The sequence below is a fragment of the Camelina sativa genome, chromosome 3 (assembly GCF_000633955.1).
Source record: "Camelina sativa cultivar DH55 chromosome 3, Cs, whole genome shotgun sequence".
NCBI lineage: Eukaryota > Viridiplantae > Streptophyta > Magnoliopsida > Brassicales > Brassicaceae > Camelina > Camelina sativa.
The window spans coordinates 80,086-94,688 of record NC_025687.1 but is presented as its reverse complement, the minus strand read 5'-3'; the positions used below and the strand labels follow the sequence as shown (position 1 = coordinate 94,688).

The window sequence follows — 14,603 nt, the reverse complement described above, 5'->3', positions numbered from 1 at the left end:
CTTCAAAGAACAAAGCCGCACAAATGAGATCAAAGTCAGTGTTACGAATTTATCTTTCCGTATTACTATACTTTTATACCATGGAAAGTTAAGTTTGATATATCTTGAAATTTGTTAGTTCCTTGTAAGTTATTCCACACAGACTTGCTTGATATGTATAGTTTAATTATGAACATCTTGGCCTAATGTGACCCAGGGACGGTAGCGAGTTGTCTACACGAGATCTGCAGAAAATAGTTCAGGCTTTGCCGCAATATGGAGAACAAGTTGACAAACTCTCCACTCATGTAGAGGTTTGTCTCACCATTTCAAATTTGAATATTGTGTGGTTCCGATCCTGACAGTTTGATTTTATAATAAAAACTTCAGCTAGCTGGAAAGATAAATAGAATAATCAGAGACACAGGACTTCGGGATCTAGGGCAGCTGGAACAAGATCTTGTTTTCGGAGACGCAGCTGCCAAGGACGTTATCAACTTTCTGAGGACAAATCAGGTGAATAAGCTTGAAGCATATATGCATAGACAAGAAACTACTACATATATAGCCGCATGCATTGATTTAGCCTATGGAATTACTTACACATATATTTACAATACAGGACACAAACCCGGAAAACAAATTACGGCTATTGATGATTTATGCAACAGTGTACCCCGAGAAGTTTGAAGGTGACAAGGGTGTAAAGCTAATGCAGGTATAGCTTTTAATTTGTGNCTTCAAAGAACAAAGCCGCACAAATGAGATCAAAGTCAGTGTTACGAATTTATCTTTCCGTATTACTATACTTTTATACCATGGAAAGTTAAGTTTGATATATCTTGAAATTTGTTAGTTCCTTGTAAGTTATTCCACACAGACTTGCTTGATATGTATAGTTTAATTATGAACATCTTGGCCTAATGTGACCCAGGGACGGTAGCGAGTTGTCTACACGAGATCTGCAGAAAATAGTTCAGGCTTTGCCGCAATATGGAGAACAAGTTGACAAACTCTCCACTCATGTAGAGGTTTGTCTCACCATTTCAAATTTGAATATTGTGTGGTTCCGATCCTGACAGTTTGATTTTATAATAAAAACTTCAGCTAGCTGGAAAGATAAATAGAATAATCAGAGACACAGGACTTCGGGATCTAGGGCAGCTGGAACAAGATCTTGTTTTCGGAGACGCAGCTGCCAAGGACGTTATCAACTTTCTGAGGACAAATCAGGTGAATAAGCTTGAAGCATATATGCATAGACAAGAAACTACTACATATATAGCCGCATGCATTGATTTAGCCTATGGAATGACTTACACATATATTTACAATACAGGACACAAACCCGGAAAACAAATTACGGCTATTGATGATTTATGCAACAGTGTACCCCGAGAAGTTTGAAGGTGACAAGGGTGTAAAGCTAATGCAGGTATAGCTTTTAATTTGTGTGATAGCTAGAGATTTTGTGACGCATGGAACAGATTGCTAATAAATATAATGATATTATTAGCTTGCTAGATTATCTCCTGTGGATATGAAGGTTATAAGCAACATGCAGTTGATAGCTGGATCTCCAGAAAACAAGGCTAAATCCGGTAGTTTCTCCCTCAAGTTTGACGCTGGAAAGGTATAAGATTCAGTTTTGTTATATGGAAAAAGAAGAAGAAGACGGTTTTATGAATACTCTTTTACATACTTGGTATAGACAAAACAAGCAAACAGGAAAGATCGATCTGGTGAAGAAGAAACATGGCAACTGTTCCGGTTTTATCCCATGCTCGAGGTAGATAGATGAACACAGAACACTCCCCCTCCCCCGGCTTTTCAACTATGTAATCATGAAGTGGCTGATCAGCTAAGCCTTTGTTAATTATGTTAATTGTTGCTGTTGCAGGAGCTGCTTGAGAAACTCGTGAAAGGCGATCTATCTAAAAGCGACTATCTGTGTATGAACCAATCAAGTCATAAGGAGGAGAGTGAACCAAAAACAGGATCAGTCAGGAAGAGTTCTGCTCCTACAGCGGTTCCAGATCGAAAAGCCACCCCTCATTCTATGAGATCAAGAAGAACTGCAACATGGGTGCGTCCTCAGACTTCTGACGATGGATACTCCAGGCACGCTCTCTGTTTTACATATTTTTGTAATTTTGTCCACTTTTGGTTGTTCTAAGAGTAGGGGGTATCTTTCTTCTCACTCAGTGACTCAGTGTTGAAAAGTGCTTCTACGGACTTCAAGAAGCTGGGGCAACGCATCTTTGTATTCATTATTGGTGGGGCAACTCGATCCGAGGTATACATTCAAACAAATCAGACCTGAGTAGTGAATACTATATATGCTTTTTTTATCAAATCTTATGTCAGAAACATTGGACAAAAAACAAGTGATGAGACTAAACTTTTTTCACAGCTCCGAGTTTGCCACAAGTTGACAAGCAGTTTGAGGAGAGAAGTGGTACTAGGCTCCACTAGTTTCGACGATCCCCCACAGTACATCACGGTAACACAAATATATAAACAATTGATGGTTGGCTAAAGGCAAAAATCATATCTAAAAGATTCTTCCAACTGTTTAAAATGTGGTCGCAGAAGCTGAAATTGCTGTCGGAAAAAGACATAGCAGGGGCTCCTGCTCAGCCCTTCAAACCACAATACTGGTGAATTTGACACGGATTACGTCTCAAAATGTTTTTAGTTGAAAAAAAAAAAAAAAAAACTAATATTGTTGCAATTGAAAGAAGAGTGGATAAGCAAACCAGCATATATACACTTGTCCAGAGACAAGACTTGGGATCAGGTGAGTAGATACTTTAAGGAGAAGACTTTTTTTTTTTTGTTATTGCATCTCTTTGAACCCCCAAAGCCTCACCTTTTGCTTATTTTCTTTATTTTTTATTCTTCATTTGGATCCCCTGTTATGTCGACTTAATGGAAAAGATTGAAGAAGCTAGCTTCTAGTAATTTGTTTTAAACCTTTTTGGCTATTTCTTGATTCAGTTCTGCTGTTAGTTATTTTTCAGTATCGATTTATATAGCTATCGTTGAGTTGGGAAAAGATTTGTCATAGTTTAATTCATTTAAAGCATCAGTAAGGATCATACAACATATATAACCTCGAGATTTTTTTGGACAACAATAAAAAAAAAAAAAAAAAAAAAAAATTAAAAAAAAAAAAAAAGCAAATACATATGATAGAGCCGAAACTAATAAAAATCATTATAGATATAAATTGAGTGAATTTTTAAGAATCAGCTAAACCAAGGCTTTTCAGAGACATTATATTCTCGATGTGATTGGGAAAATAGTCATAGTCAAACATCTCCTTGAAGCCGTCATCACAGTAAGACCACTTGTGGTTAATTTCTTGGTAAGCAACTTGTCTTGTGCTGTTACTTTTGAGATCATGATACAAAGCACAAAAGGGTTTCTTTTTATTTTTAGGCATATAAATAACTTCATGCCCATGAGTGACACCACTAAAATAGTGTTTGGAGGAGCTAATCATTTGATCATCATCATCAGTGGAAGGATCACGATTAAGAGGGTTTAAGTAGCTCAACGACCAATCTAATTTGCTTTTGGCATCTTCAAGAACCCATAATCTGTTGCTGCGACAACAAATCCAAGCTAACTTTCCTTGGTAGTTTATCAGAGCATATGTCATGACATATCTGTCAAGAAGACCACATGCACCGTCGGGTTTTCTGATTGTATCAAATGTTTCTGATCTGACATTAAAACTCATAATAAAATTACTAAGGATCTCATGAAAATAAACAACTCCGTTGATGCATATTCCACCTTGGACAAGACTCTCACTATATATAATACCCGACTTGATGGAGTGTTTCAAGGGTATGTCGTCTTGGTCTTGGGAAAGGCCAGAGGGAACTTTGATGACTCTCCACGATTCTTGAGCTCCCAACGTAAGAACTCTAATGTTTCCGCCCGGAGAATATTTATTACAAGACATAGCCAACACTTTATACTTTTGGTCGATGGGATCGTATCCGAGATAGCATAGTAGTGGGGAGTCGAAATGGAATTTAGGGTCCGGTAATACGACATGTTGTCTCAAGGACGGGTTCCAAACGGTGATGGTATATCTATTATCAGTAGAGAGCATCAAGCCGTTGATGGAGTTTCAAAATTCTACAGGTGATGGGCAAGGGGAAGGGACGATCTCCACCGAAAGCACCTACAAGTTCGGAGGAGGTCAGCATATGATATTTTCCCACCGGAGTGTAACGGTTTTGGGGGTCCTGGTGATAGGGGAACGAGAAGAAGACCCGCTCCATCCCATCTTCTAAGACACGCAGAAGAGACGGCCGAGCAGACGAGTGGACATTGAAAGACTTGATGAAATGAGGAGTGGTGGTGATGGATGACCACAGTTTCGACACGCTACGAAACCTCACCACAGATTTTGCAGGCAATCTTGATAGTATTTCCAACTCTAAATCAACGGGAAGATTCGGTGAAGCTCTCTCTTCCTTTTGCATTTCCATGGCAAAATTAAGCTTTCCCTTTTTTTTTTTTTTTTAATCTGTCTTTTTCTTTTTCTCCATATCTATGACCCATATGTATTATATATATTGGATTTCTTGACAAAAACTAATCTACAAAAAAAAAATCTTTAATTTTCTAGATTTCTTTAATTTTATATTTTCTAGATTTTTACATTAACTCAAAGCTCATCTAAGCATTGTTAGTTTTTTTCTTTCTTTCTTATCCAGAATAAAATAAAGGAAAAACACTAGTATTTCTATTGTTACGGATACTTTTATGAAAACAAAATCCAAAAAATCTTCTAGGCTTTAATTACAGCATGAATTCATCTGAGGAAAACAATCCAACTACAGTATCATCTTATTAAACTTTGGATTGGTAATATCTAAATGACCAAAAATCATTTAGATAGACTTTAAGTTATATATAGTCTCTATTTGATAGAGCAAATTATTACAGATTAACTCGTTATTATGGATCTAAAACGTGGCACGAGATTACAAAATGAAGGCTGGTTCACCGCACCCGGAGTAGAGAGTATATGATGATCTAGGCATCGGTAGTGGTAGGACCAGGATAAGCAGGAAGAGTCATGATCCGCTTGTCTACAACGGGACCTCCGACAGTGAAATGGTACAGACTCTGAAAGCTAGAGTCATTAATCCCGAGGATCTCATGAACCGGATCATCGAAATAGCACCCAATCCCGGTAGCAGAGATCCCCATTGCCTGTGCTTCCAGGTACAAAACTTGGCCAACAACACCCGTCTCCCAGAAGAGTCGAGGATACATCCATGAGCCCTTCTCCCGCAGCGCCGGTTCAAACCGAGCTATCATGCCTAAGCTGAAGCATCCATCCCCTGCAATGTCCTGATGACATGATAGTCCTTTGGCCAGCTTCTGGCAATCACCATCGGTGAGCTTGTAGAGAGGAAGATCATCGGGGCATCCATCAGGTTTCTTCCACTCAAAATCAGGCCTCGTAGCAGTCTTGAGATGGCTGAGATGATCCTCGTTTCTGACTAGGAAATACAAACCCTTTGGCAAACCCGAAACTCTGTGGACAAACAAGGCAAGATGAACCTCAGCAGAATCCCAAGGAAGAGCCCGAAACGGCAGCGCAAGTTGATCCCCTTGCCTTTGGGGCTGGCCGGAGCCGGAAGGGAGGCAGTGCATCAGTATCTGGTAAAACGCAGACTTGTCTATAAAAGTAACAGCGTCCATATCAACAGCACTTCTTCTCTTCCTAACAACTTGCCTGGCCGTTAACTCGTGATATGAACCCTGGCTGAAGAGAGCGCTGCTGCTTCTGAAGGAAGAAGCATCAATAGAAGTGGTGGAGATGGATGGAGGCTTTTCTACAGCCTTGGCAGTCTTATAGATGATGTCCCAGCAAAAATGCTCTTTACTCAGCTCATTGGGCTTCCCAATCCAATCTAGACTAGTTGGGAAATCTCTAATGGCAGAGCTAATCCCGAGGTAGTCTAAGTCGATGATGATATCTCTGCTAGTTCCGTTTGGGAAAACGAGGAGCAAGCAGTCAGGATGCTCGGACTCAACCTCAGGGAGCTTACCTTTGCCTTTGCCTTTGCCTTTGCCTTCAAAAGAGGGAAAGTGAGGGATTCCCATAAGCCTCTTGAGATCATCGGATCCGAAGCCGTCGAGAAGCTTCACGTGCCAGCCGAGCTCCGCGGCAGCGATGGAGAGAGAGGCGATGGCGTGGCCGACGTCGTGGTTGCAGTACCTAAAGGCTCGTTCGCCGTACTTCCAAGCTTCGCGCCAGAAGATGGAAGAAAGGAATTGGCAGGGAAGAAAGAAGGGAAAAACGAAGAGGGAATGCTCTGAGCTAGTCTAACCTCCAAAGAGTGCTCTTTCGGAGCGTAGTGGGTTACGAAAGCGGATTGGGAGAGCGAATCGATGGGCGGAGCGATGAGGTAAGCCTCGGTTGGGTGGAGGTTGCCGCTGCTGGGGTTGACGCGGAGGGGCCAGGTGGAAAAGCCGGTGGTCTTCCAGGCGGAGAGAGCGAGGGAATGGTAGAAAAGGTCAGATATGGTTGAGAGAGAGACGGGCTTGGCAGGAGGAAGCGACTCGAACAGAGAACAATACGATAGGAGAGAAGAGGAGGAGGAGCAGAGGATAGAGTCGTCGTCGTTAGGGCGTAGGAGAGGAAGAAGAGGAGCAGAGAGGTAACGGCGAAAGGGATTGGGCTGATTGGCCCAGTCCAGACCTCGAGGACCTCTCGCGTAACCGTTCAATGAATGCTTCGTCTGCTTGTGGTACGAAGAAGAAGAAGACGAGCAAGAGAAGGACATGGCTCTTGTTGTTGTGTGAGGAGGCGGCGGGATTGAGATAAGAGAGGTCGAAGAGGCCAAGCTCCTCCTCCACCTAATCATCATCATCATCATCCGATTCGTCTCTCGGACCCTTTTTTTTTTTTTTTTCTTTTGTTCTTTTTTCTGATGCAAAAGCAAAGAGCCAAGAGGGGGGAGAGAGACTTTCTTCTCTAAACCATCAAAACCAGAGGAGGGAGGGATCATTGTACCGGCCCGGTTAAGTTATGAACCGGCTTGACGGCTCTATCTGTAGTTGTGTTGTTAAAAAGTTCATCATTACTTACACAGTTACACTTATCAATTCGGTTGACTATTGTTTATGTGTTTTCGGTGCTGTAAAGAGCATTTTGATCTAAAAATATACTACTATAAGCTATATCACAAGAGTTATTTCATCCGTGATATTAATTTATTTATATATGATATTTTCTTAATTCAGTGTGATTTATTACTTCCAAATTATATTTGTTCTTGATAGCTAAACAAGTACATATTATACTGGGGTTTAGAGCACAACTTTATGGCTCGTTATATTAAACAGTAGTATAGCACTGCAAAAGGCGTAAAGAGTGTAATTCATAAAATCCATACAAGTCTATATATAAATTCATGCACTGACTTAATTAATTGTATGTAAAGATCATCATTATAAACGAATGAAAGTTAAAGAATATATATATATATATATGTAATTAGCAACTTAATGAATTAATTAATTTAGTCAGTCGTCAAGACCAGTCACCACTTGCGAGTTTTAACCATGAAGATGAAGTAGCGTTGTGATTATTGCCACCACCACCATCTCTCTGGATCATCCCTACGCTCATGGCCGTTGGATCGACGGAGTACTCTTGGCAAGCTAAGTTCAGATCGAGAGATGGTTGATCTAAGGGCTGAGGTCTGCCGACCGAATCGTGGAGTGACGACGTCGTCATACGAAGATAATTGGAAGGTGTCAGCCAATGGCATCTCTTGTGCCCTCCTAAAGCCTGTCCCGATGAGAAGACGCGATGGCAGATGGTGCATTCGTGAGTGTTGCTGGATCTCTTTCTTGGGATATGAGCCGTCGATTTGTCTTCGTCCTCCATCTCATCTTCCTCCTCTTCCTCCTCCTCATCGTCTTCTTTGTATTCCTCTTCGTCTTCCTCTTCTTTATCTTGAGAGGCAAAACAGCCCTTCACTTTCTTGTGGCTTGCCCTATGTCCACCCAATGCCTGATGCGACGTAAACACCTTCTTGCAAGCTTTGCATTGGAACACCTGAGCGGTTTTTTGCTTTTTGACGGTTTTCCCCTTACCATGTCCATGTTTATGATGATGATCGCCTCCGTGCGCTTCCCCTGAGTTGGACAACAACACAAGACAGTTGGCAAGCTCTTCATCTTCGTTTGGTGACAAGTTAAGATGCTTATGATGATGACTATCCGGCCTCTTCCATGGACGACGTGTCGACATGTTGTCCTCATCGTGTTGTCCTCGACTGAACATGACGAAATAAATGCACGATGAGTTCATGGTTCGTCGATGTCTCTCTCTGCCAAAGTGTCTCTGCGTGAATTAAAAAGGAGAATGAGCCCTTGTTTTTAGTGGAAGTAACGGGTTTGGTGTCTTCTTGTTTCTGTGGTTCCAAGTAGCTGAGTCCTTTCTTTTATGACACGTGTTTGCAACTTTTCTGACTTTTTCCAACATTCCTAGTCACATGCATCTTGTATAGATGTGGTTTAATTTAACAATACTCATTTCATGCTTACAATAAGTTTTATATATGTAACCAAATGTAAAATTACACATATATATGTATTTTGTTTCGCCACAATTACTCAGGGAGAGGTGAGGCTGCGGATGAGAAGGCCTTCGAAGGTGATTCCAGGTCCGAATGCTAAGCCAAGTCCCCACTCTTGTGCGGCCTCGCCTTTCTTCTTCAGCTCATCTCTCATATACTCCATCACATACAGTATCGTGTTGCTGCTCACGTTCCCGTAATTCACCAACGCCCTTCTGCTGCTCTCCAGCTTCTCTCTCTCCAGCTTTAGTTTTGTCTCCAGACGGTTCAGAATCGCAGGTCCCCCTGGATGAACAGCCCAGAACATGTCATTGAACTCCATCGACTCATCACCAGCCTTTCCCATCAGCTTCTTGCAGAACTCCTCTATGTTCTCCTCTATCTTCTGCGGGAGGTCTCGTCCTAGCTTGAAATTTATGCCTTCCTCTGACAACCTCCCGTCGATCACGTTCTGTGTCCCTGGCAAGAACTGCTGAACAGCATAGTGCAGCTCCATGAAAGGAGCTTCACACTCTTTCGGGTTAGCTCCGATGATCACAGCAGCTGCACCATCTCCAAACAGAGCAGCTCCAACTAGATCGTACGGACGAGCTTTGTTTGGTGGGCGAAACCCGAGAATGGTGGTTTCAGAGGTTGTGAGAAGAACACGGCTTCCCGGGTTGTTCTCAGCAATGTCTTTGGCCACGCGGAGGCCAGTCACACCTCCGTAGCATCCCAGAAAATAGAGCATCACTCTGTTCACGTCATTCCTCAGGCCTAGCTTCGCTGAGAGGTATAGGTCCCCACCAGGTAATCGGATCTCGCTCGAGGAGACGTAGACAATGTGAGTGATGTCTTCCACTGGCCTTCCCCATTCCTTGATGCAACCTAAACTGGCTTCCAATGCCATTTCCACAACCGCCTCGTTTGCAATTTCAAGTCTTTGCTTGATTGTTGGTGAACCCTCTGTTGTTAGCTCAGGGTATTTATCCAGTATTTCTCGGGACAATACAGTGTAGCGCGTCTTCACGGTAGTGGTTTTGCCTAAACAACAGCACAAAACATTAGCAACCTTTCGGCAATTCAAAAGAGAGTATAGCTGAGTGAAAAAAAATATATATATATTTTGTGCTGTTCATATATATATATGAAGAGACTGAGGGCTTACACAAGTGTTCCAGCTTCTCTTTGATAAAGGCGTCATCACATTTGGTGTCTCGTAGAAATCCTTCTACTAGATTCTCCTGAGGAACGACTTGGCTTGGGAAGGCTTTGCCCAGAGCAAGTACTGTTGCTTTCCCTGGATTAGCGACACGCCTTGTGGATAGCTTCTCAACACCATTCATCCTCGAATTTGACATCTCTATGTAAGCGGAGAAAGAAAAGAAAAAAAAAACTCAAGTAGTTATCGAGAAGAAAGATGGTGGATGCAGAATATCAGCAAAAGCAAGGGATTATAAAGGAAGAGTAGATGGTTTTCTTGGGGAGAGTTTGGTGCTGAAGAGTGAGGATCATGGAAAGAGAGACCTGGTTATTTTATTAGGGTTTGGTTTGGTGATTCTTTGACCTTTTGTTGGTTAGAAATGCAAAAAGCACCATGACACCTATTTTCCAGGGATAAACAATAAAAACCTAATCTGCGTAGGTAATAGGTACCATGAAGGTGAAAGTTAGGAACAGAGAGTTGCAACGTTCGTAGAGACCTGTAACAGAGAAGATGAATACAAACTTGTTAATTTGCTGAAGGGCAAGAATTTTACATATGCCAATGGATAATTTTAGACACAAAAAATTGAAAACGGATATAAAGAGAAAGGGAACCTCTTTAACAGAAACCAGATGCACGGTATTACCTCCAGCTCAAGAAGATTTAAGTGGACATGCTTTGTTCTAATCCAGGGCAATCATCTGATATTCTCATTGTAACCATCCTCTTTGACACAAACTGTAGTTCTTCCCACTTTCCAGCAGCCTCTAAGGAATTTCTCAGAATCACATGGCAGCTAAGCTGTTGGTGGTTTCCCAGTTCTACTAATTCATTGTATAAACTAAACGCTTCAGAGTGCCTCTTATGCTTACAGAGCCCTTCTATGACTGTGTTGCAGGTGTCAATATCAACCATATGACTCTTTTCCAGACAAAACAGAACAAGTGTGTGCGCATCAAGAAGTTTTCTGTTCTCGCATAGGAAATCAAGTAATTCGTCCAACTTAACCAAATACCCGTTATCATAAAGCAACCTAACAATCAGAAACGCCTTCTCCTTCTGAGCACTGCTAAAAAGCAATCTGACAGCTTCCGTTGAAAGATCAATTTTCTGTCGTATTTGTTTTTCCAACATTAGTGTTACCAAGCCGAAGGACTCGTTAGCAAATTTCCTTTTCACAAGTTCTGCAAGTACAGAATGGAAAGTGGTTGCAACCGGAAGATAAGAGCTCCTTAGCATCCTTTGCAGGGTATCGTGAGCAAGAAGAGCTTCACCTATCTTCAATAACCCATCAATCAATAACTCGTAGGTTTCAAGATCAGGTACAAATTCCCGCCTCAGCATTAGAACCAACAGCTCGTAAGCAGCCTTGAATTTACTTTCTCTGCAGTAACCCATGATCAAAGTCCTGTACGAGGGTGGATCTTGCGCTCCCCTTTTCATCAGCTGCCTGAAAACTTTCTCAGCTTGTTTTGTTTTTCCATTGGCACATAAGTATTCGAACATCGGGTTATAAGCAGCAGCAAGAGGCAGGCATCCATCCTTGCCTAACAGTACTTCCTTCTCAAATAACTCAGTGAACAACCTCTCGGCTCTGTCAAATTCATTTCTCAGGCACAAAGTACGGATCAAAACACTATATGAAGCTGAATCAGGATGCAACTTGATATCCACCATTTCATGGAACACCTTCATAGCTGCATCCAGATGTCCAGCATCGCAGTGAACTTTGATCAAAATATTAAATGTGCAGGCATCTGGAGTGAAAGTGGTAAATGCATCCCGTCCATTCAAAATATCTTTGATTTCATCATACCTCTGAGCCTCCGAGAGCCCCTTGATCAGAGTATTGAAAGTAACAGCATTGGGTTTCAGCCCTCTACAGAGCATTTGATGAAACACAAGCAATGCTTCATCAATATCCTGCTTCATACAATACCCTCGCAGCAGGGTAGTGTAAGTAACAATGTTGGGATGCACGTCCGTTGCTTTCTTCATCATTCCATTCAAAACATTATGCGCAATCTTGACCTTGCCGGCTCTGCATAACCCATCGATGATGGTGTTATACGTAACAACATCAGGATCGCAATGATAAGGCTCCATTTCCTTAAAAACCCGAAAGGCTTCATCCACCATGGAATTCTTACAGAACCCATTAATCAATATGTTGAAAGTAAAAGAGTCTGGGGTGACCCCGTAGGTACGACGCATTTCGTCGAACATGTCATGGGCCATAGCAGTTCTGCCGCGCTTAAGCAAAATAGAGAGAAGACTGTTGAAGGTGACCACGGAAGGCGAGATGCCCATCTTCTTCATGGTCTCGAACAGCTTCACTGACTCCTGGAAGAGCCCAGCGTTACCGTAGCTCCTAATCAAGCTGTTAAAGTAGCGATCCTGGAGCTTAACGCATCCATTAGACCTTTTCTCGATGGAGAACAAGAAATTTCGAGCGATATTGAGATTGCGAGCTCGACCTAGAAACTCTAACATGAGGAAAAAAGATTGGTCTTTGTGAGAGAAGCCCTTGCTGGAAACCCAGTCAAAGAACCGAAGACCATGGGAAGGGATCTTGATGAGACGCAGAGTTTGGAGAACGGTGGTTCTGGAGAGGGGTTCAGATGGATGAAGAGATGAGAGCCAAGACTCGAGTTCGTCGGACCACGCGTTAGAAGAGTTCACAGCACGCGCCAAGGACCTGGCGAGTTTTGATTTGATAGACCCTGCATTGGTGGATTTGGCCGGTTGAGAGTTGGAGACAAACAAAGCATGTAGTTTTTTAGGCACAGAAGAAACCATTGTTAGCCGCCAAATATGGGCGGCGACATCCACCGCTTCTTAAACCTGGTTCCCGGCCGGCAGATTGACAAGGAAGAAGAAGACATTTTTCATTCTCTGACAAAAGCCCAATTTAAATATGACCCAATGGGCTTATGTTTGCTCTTACGGCCCAAACAGAGAGATACAGTTTCCTAGTAGTGTAGACTGTAGACTGTAGAGTAGTAGTGTGTCTTACTCTTTAACTATCATCATCCATCATTTATATATATATATATATATATATATATGTACGTACTTTATGGTAGTAAAATTTCACAAATAGATTATTTATCAAACAATCAACATTTAGATTCATAAATAAATAAATAATTAAGATTTAGTTTCATAAATAGAGTGCTAAACCCCAAAAGTAACTGCACCAACACGTGTATATCTATCTACAGTCGTTAGTTAGCTTTCCCTTTCATTGGTACATTTGAATTTAATTTTAAAGATGTAAAAAAGAAATCTTATAAACAAACGATTTTAATCCTTAAATTTTGAAATAAATGTGTATCTCGCATACATTCAAAATGTTAAGCAGTAGTAGTGTAATGTGTAATATGGGAAAGGAGGAGGTTGAGCGGGGAGAAAGGATGAGTGAGAAAGTGCAATAAGTAGTGTTTTTCTTTCTTTTTTTTAATCGTTTTGGGTTCACTTAAGAGAGATGTTGACAAGGCAACAAGTTTGGTGTAGCATGATCCTCCCTCTTTTTCTTTGCCTTTTTCTCTATTCTTATGCACCCCCAACCACTTTAATTTGTTCTTTTATTTTATTTTTTTTTATAAATCAAGACTTACTTACTTAACTTACTTTTTTTTTTTTTTACTGATAAGTCATAACAAAACTAGTCTAGTATGAAAGATAGAGTAGATTGAGAGTTGTTGGAGAGATTTGAGAGCTTCATTTAATTAGGAGTTAGTTAAGTAGTGTCCTTTTTTGTTTTTGTTTTTGTGGGTGTGGGTGAATGCAATTTGTCTTATATATGATCGATGGTCTCCTTCACACTGGAATATAAAATAGCCTCCTAACTGCGTACTATATATTTCTATAGGAAAAAAAGAGAGAGATACACACACACATGTAATAATAACACATACAGTATATATATCCCGAATCAAGAAAATATGAAAATAGAAAGTGTTTTTGTTGTATACAGTAATAGTATTTGTTTAGGTTTTGGGGGTATAACCCAAAAAAAAACGAGAAATAAAGAAAAGAGAGAAAGGGAGGGAGGGAGGGAGGGGATAAGAGAGAGCCTGAGTCCGTACGATTAGGGGGTCAACGTCGATGGCAGCCTTTGAGCAGCCTAAAGGTAGGGAGGGGGGGGAGAGGGCCTACTTCACTCATCTCTCTCATTTTTTTTTGTTTTCCTAATTTTGTTGGTTTGGACTGACTCAATTCATCATTTTTACCACACAACATTCACTCAGTCTCTCGGCTACGCTCACACTCACGCTACTCTCTCCCCTGTGCTCCCTGACACATGTACCGTCGAATCGTGGACCGTCGATTGATTTATCAGCTACAGCAGGCGTATAGTAGTAGCGCGTGAGATATTAGAATGAATGAATCAATATTAGTAATAATTTAAATAATTGGGGTGTGTGAGAGAGAGAGAGCCAAAGCCAATACCATACGATCGGTCACTCTGTCTTCCTATAAACGATCAACCTTCTACTTGGCATCTATTTACCACTTGTGCCATCCTGTCTTTATAAACCCCAACACACACACACCTTTCTTTTCTTTCTTTCTTTTTTGGCGTTTTCCCCCTTTCCTTTTTTTTGTTTTTCCTTTCTTCTCATTTCTTCTACTCTATTCTATTGGCTGTTTTATTTATTTGTGCAACAACAACAGATATATATATATATATATATATATATATATATTTTGGTTTAAAAACACTACGTGTAGAGAGACATACATTATTTTTGTATCCAACAAAACAAAGTAAAGTAAGTATTTTATCAACAAAAAAAAAAAAAAAA

The 14,603-nt window shown here is 41.1% G+C and overlaps 2 protein-coding genes and 2 pseudogenes across 2 annotated transcripts; 1 reads left to right on the top strand and 3 right to left on the bottom strand.

The window, feature by feature from the left end:
- On the top strand, positions 718 to 2,990 carry LOC104758333 (protein transport Sec1a-like). The gene is made up of 10 exons (XM_010481191.2): positions 718 to 751; positions 914 to 1,010; positions 1,087 to 1,212; positions 1,319 to 1,414; positions 1,496 to 1,612; positions 1,691 to 1,768; positions 1,880 to 2,065; positions 2,162 to 2,275; positions 2,393 to 2,482; positions 2,572 to 2,990. The coding sequence occupies exons 1-10, from the start codon at positions 741 to 743 to the stop codon at positions 2,641 to 2,643; spliced, it is 987 nt and encodes a 328-aa protein (XP_010479493.1). The 5' UTR covers positions 718 to 740; the 3' UTR covers positions 2,644 to 2,990.
- LOC104758325 lies at positions 4,826 to 6,948 on the bottom strand (annotated as a pseudogene).
- On the bottom strand, positions 7,400 to 8,528 carry LOC104758316 (annotated as a pseudogene).
- Positions 8,541 to 12,749, bottom strand: LOC104778509 (pentatricopeptide repeat-containing protein At1g02060, chloroplastic-like). Its single transcript, XM_010502966.2, has 4 exons — positions 10,460 to 12,749; positions 10,242 to 10,288; positions 9,754 to 9,948; positions 8,541 to 9,629 (listed from the first exon to the last, which is right to left on the bottom strand). Exons 1-4 carry the CDS (start codon positions 12,589 to 12,591, stop codon positions 8,644 to 8,646), a joined length of 3,360 nt encoding a protein of 1,119 aa, XP_010501268.1. The 5' UTR covers positions 12,592 to 12,749; the 3' UTR covers positions 8,541 to 8,643.

Bases quoted from the DNA above. Each gene is read 5' to 3' on its own strand.
- LOC104778509 (XM_010502966.2), bottom strand. From the start codon at position 12,591: ATGGTTTCTTCTGTGCCTAAAAAACTACATGCTTTGTTTGTCTCCAAC. The intron at 10,289-10,459 runs TTAAATCTTCTT...TCTCTGTTACAG, and splicing joins TTAGAACAAAGCATGTCCAC to GTCTCTACGAACGTTGCAAC. The intron at 9,630-9,753 runs GTAAGCCCTCAG...GCTGTTGTTTAG, and splicing joins AGAGAAGCTGGAACACTTGT to GCAAAACCACTACCGTGAAG.
- LOC104758333 (XM_010481191.2), top strand. The intron at 2,066-2,161 runs GTGCGTCCTCAG...TTCTAAGAGTAG, and splicing joins CAAGAAGAACTGCAACATGG to GGGGTATCTTTCTTCTCACT. The intron at 2,276-2,392 runs GTATACATTCAA...CTTTTTTCACAG, and splicing joins GTGGGGCAACTCGATCCGAG to CTCCGAGTTTGCCACAAGTT.